This window comes from Aplysia californica, unplaced genomic scaffold (genome assembly GCF_000002075.1).
Source record: "Aplysia californica isolate F4 #8 unplaced genomic scaffold, AplCal3.0 scaffold00814, whole genome shotgun sequence".
Classification (NCBI taxonomy): Eukaryota; Metazoa; Mollusca; class Gastropoda; order Aplysiida; family Aplysiidae; genus Aplysia; species Aplysia californica.
This window is the reverse complement of record NW_004798084.1, coordinates 31,810-35,473: the sequence shown is the minus strand read 5'-3', so window position 1 is coordinate 35,473 and position 3,664 is coordinate 31,810. Positions and strand designations below refer to the sequence as shown.

Below are 3,664 nucleotides of genomic sequence, written 5' to 3'. Positions count from 1 at the left end.
AAGATCAGGGGTGTGGCAGAAAGACAGCAGTTAGGAGCCACGGAGTTAGCAGTAGAAAGGCTGCAGAAAGAGTCAGGAGCCCAGAGGAGGGGGCAACGGAGGTGAGGGGGTGGGGGCAGAAAGTGGAAATGAAAGCAGACAACAGAACATTGTTAGAGATCAGGAAAGGATGAGAAAGGAGACAATTTTAGAGAAGAAAATTTTTTGGTCGCTACCCGGAATCGAACCCGGGACCTTTGAATGGGAGGCCAACACCTTAACCTCTAGGCCACGAGAGCCCCTACAAGTTTGCCTAATGCATGAAGTACTAAGGAAGAAATATTTCCACAGCCCTAGGTACGTCATTCCAAAACTCTACGGGAGTATGGGGGACCTGCCGCAAACAGCAAGCTACTCAAGCTACTCGGATGTCCATTAAAAGATGATCGAGAATAAGATTCATATCTCGTGTCTATACGTTCAGGTCGTTATGCGCGTTCATTCCACTGACGAAAGCTGGCTGATGTAGCAGTAAACCGTTTTATTGAGTCTCTTCTCTCTATCCTGGCCAAAGCATCTTCCGATCTGACCTGAGATGACTCGAACTCACAGACCATTGATAACAACCCAGGGCGAACAGTCGAGCTTCGTTGTCGTGCTAAATATAGTAGCAGGATGGGCGGAGTCGATAGTTGGAACGATATGAGGGATGGCTGGGATATCATCACTGGTGTCGGGTGTGCACTGGCCAAGTCTGAGACCCCCCCCCCCCCCGCGGTTCCTCCTCACTCCAATCCCTCCCCCATATAAAAAAACCGCGCCTTTTCCCCACTGTGTATAACCCTAGAACATGCTGTTCTCAATATCATAAGGACGCAGAGTTGCTTAAAACCTATAACATCTAAGGTTCTAACTTAAGAACGGTATGCGGTTGCGAGCGCCGTAAAACACTTACCTACGAAACTTAAGAACTACGAGATCAGAAATGTTAGTGTGATTTTTATTAAGTTGTGAAAATAGTTCACTAATCACCATAATTGAAATACAATGTACCTTGAACTGCAAGACAAATAGAGTTGGATTCCTTGGGTCAGTATCAACACGTGATCCCGCAAAGTTTCCAGAAAGGAAAAATGGTGGCGTTTCGATAGGTTCTTTTTTTGTGCTTTTTTTTTAAACTAGAAAATACTTTCGGCCAGGAGCTCCACAGATTGGGTGGGAAAAGCGAGTGAAAGTTTTTATAGTAAAAATTAAACTTCACTGTTTTTTGTGTGTTTTGGTGGGGTTTTTTTTTTTTTTTTTTTTTTTTTTTTTTACAAAAAAGCAAATTTGTGATTGGTGTGTGTGTGTGTGTGTGTGTGTGTGTGTGTGTGTGTGTGTGTGTGTGTGTGTGTGTGTGTGTGTGTACCCGCGCGCGTGCGTGCGCGTGTGTGTGTGGGGGGGTGGGGGTGGCGCGCAAACACCCTACAACAGACTACTGTACTCACCATACTGGCAGCGTGGTCCCTGGAAGCCGGGCTGGCAGGAGCAGGAAGGAGAGTATCCCCCGGCACACTGGCCGCCGTTGTGACACATGTTGTTGGTGCACTGACCTGGGGAGGGAACACAGAGGTTTGGTCAAGTTATGGCCAGGCACTGAATGTTTTAAAAGTAGAGAGCAAGGCTATTAAAAAAAAGGCCCAGGGCCATCATGCAATATAAACATTGTTGTGAAACAAATCGAACACGTCAACAATTAAAAAATCCCCCATGACTTACATGATAATATCAGATGGAAAATGTACACCAGAAGCCCCAAAATACACACCCATCGCCAAAGAGCCTTTTGAAAATGGCCCCAATCTTTCCAAAGAGAAACAACACAAAAGGAAGAACATTCAAAATACTGAAGGCGTATATTTGATCTGTTCTCTTATACGAGTGTGAGTGCTGGACAATCAGTAAGAATATTCAAATAGATTTGGAGTCATCTGTTACCATGTAACTCGGGTGATTTAGAATTGAAAGACCCACATCAACACATTAACGGGCACTTAGTGTCGGGTATGAACGGCATACACACTGAAACAGCAGAATGGAGGGAAATAAGTAGAATTCACTACTGACGCCCTCCAACTTCCTGTTTCTTGATATCACTCACTTGGACAGTTTTGCCTTTTCTGTTGACGACATGAGTCCCCCCCCCCCCGACTGAGGGGCATTAGCACAACAGTGTCTATTTAGTGGAGGGTAAAGGCAAGATAGACGAACATAAAAAATAGACAGGAACAACAAAAGTAGGACCCACCACGGGCACCCAGAAACTACCAAGTGAAAAGCAACACAGAGGTGTCATGATTTGCACGCCCAACACTGTAGTTAATGACTTATTTATTATTCCTTATTCATTCTGAACGTCTTTCGAACTCGTAAAGAATATAACTCGGGTCGAAGGGGGCGTAAAAACGCTGACAGTCATAAAACTAAAAGCAATCTTTGTGTCAATGAAAGTCAAAGTCATGCACATTATGTACAAACACGTGCACACTAATAAACACAATCAGTACGTCCCTCGAAGGTACTGGTACATTAGAAATCGTTTTATGCAAATAAGGAAAGAGGCGAGATGAACTCAGAACGGTGGTGTTAAGACATAAGTACCCACACTTTTCAGCAAGGTCCCAAGAATGAAATTATCATATTATCGCTCTTCAAATAAATTGACCGTACTGTAGACTATGTAAATGTTTTATTGGAAACACCACCAACGTAACACGATTAGTTAAGATTTAGTTAAGATTTTATGAATGAACTCATGGCGAATCATAATTAGTGGCGAGATACAAACGTTGTAGATTACACAGTACGCCTACAGGATTTTGAAAGAGTTTCTGGGTCGTGCTCTAGTTTTGAGAAGTTTCCTGCCTGTTGTTTATCAAGGTTAATTACCTGCAGCGGAGGGAATGGTGTGGTCATAGGAGTCGGCTTTGTCACTTCAATCTAGCTAAAGTAATAATAATTAAAATTTGCTTGGGCGAAGAGAAAATCTAGGAAGTGTCTTTGTTTGAATAGACTTATAGGCGCCACAGTGTTATGGTTTTTGCAGTGGGGTATTGTCACAGAGCATTTCTGTCGGACCGTGATTCACAATAATTTATTCGTGTAGACATAAAGGGTGTAGTCATTCATTAGAAAAAGAAAATGGAATTAGACAAGGCACTCTCACAATCGAAGCGCAAACAATTATAAAGTGTTGGAAGAAGGTGAGGGGGTGTTACACGTTTCGTTATCTCTAACTTAATAGGCAAATAAAGAAAGAAAGTGAATTTATTAACGTTGTTACATGTATTGTTATTGTAATTGATATTTTGTTTTCCTTATCTTATGATGTTAGTTATATTTTTTGATGTCGTTGCTATTGCCAGAGACACTAAAATATATACTCTCTGCTATTGCTTTTATCGTAACTACTCTTATGTACAAAAATGTAGTTTTGTTGATATGCCTAGCGGTGGTCTGGTTTTGTGGGTCTATTTTGAAGTATGTAACTTCAATTACGTTCTTATATCAAGGTCATTTTCGCACACACCCTATCCCTCAGGGACATAAAGTCGCCGCCTGCAGTATGAACATCATCATCATAGTTAAGGACGGATTATGGAGTGAGGGAGGGAGGGAGGGAGAGAGAGAGAGAGAGAGAGAGAGA

General features: G+C 42.4%; 1 protein-coding gene across 1 annotated transcript in view; it reads right to left on the bottom strand.

Annotated features, from left to right (window-relative positions):
• The window catches only part of LOC101848617 (multiple epidermal growth factor-like domains protein 6), a gene marked incomplete at its 5' end in the record, with an annotated part of 158,990 nt that extends 157,419 nt beyond the window's left edge, over positions 1 to 1,571 (bottom strand). The window contains 1 exon segment of the mRNA XM_035972725.1: positions 1,467 to 1,571. Within this exon segment, the coding sequence (XP_035828618.1) occupies positions 1,467 to 1,571 (105 nt within the window).
• Between the last annotated feature and the right edge of the window lie 2,093 nt (positions 1,572 to 3,664).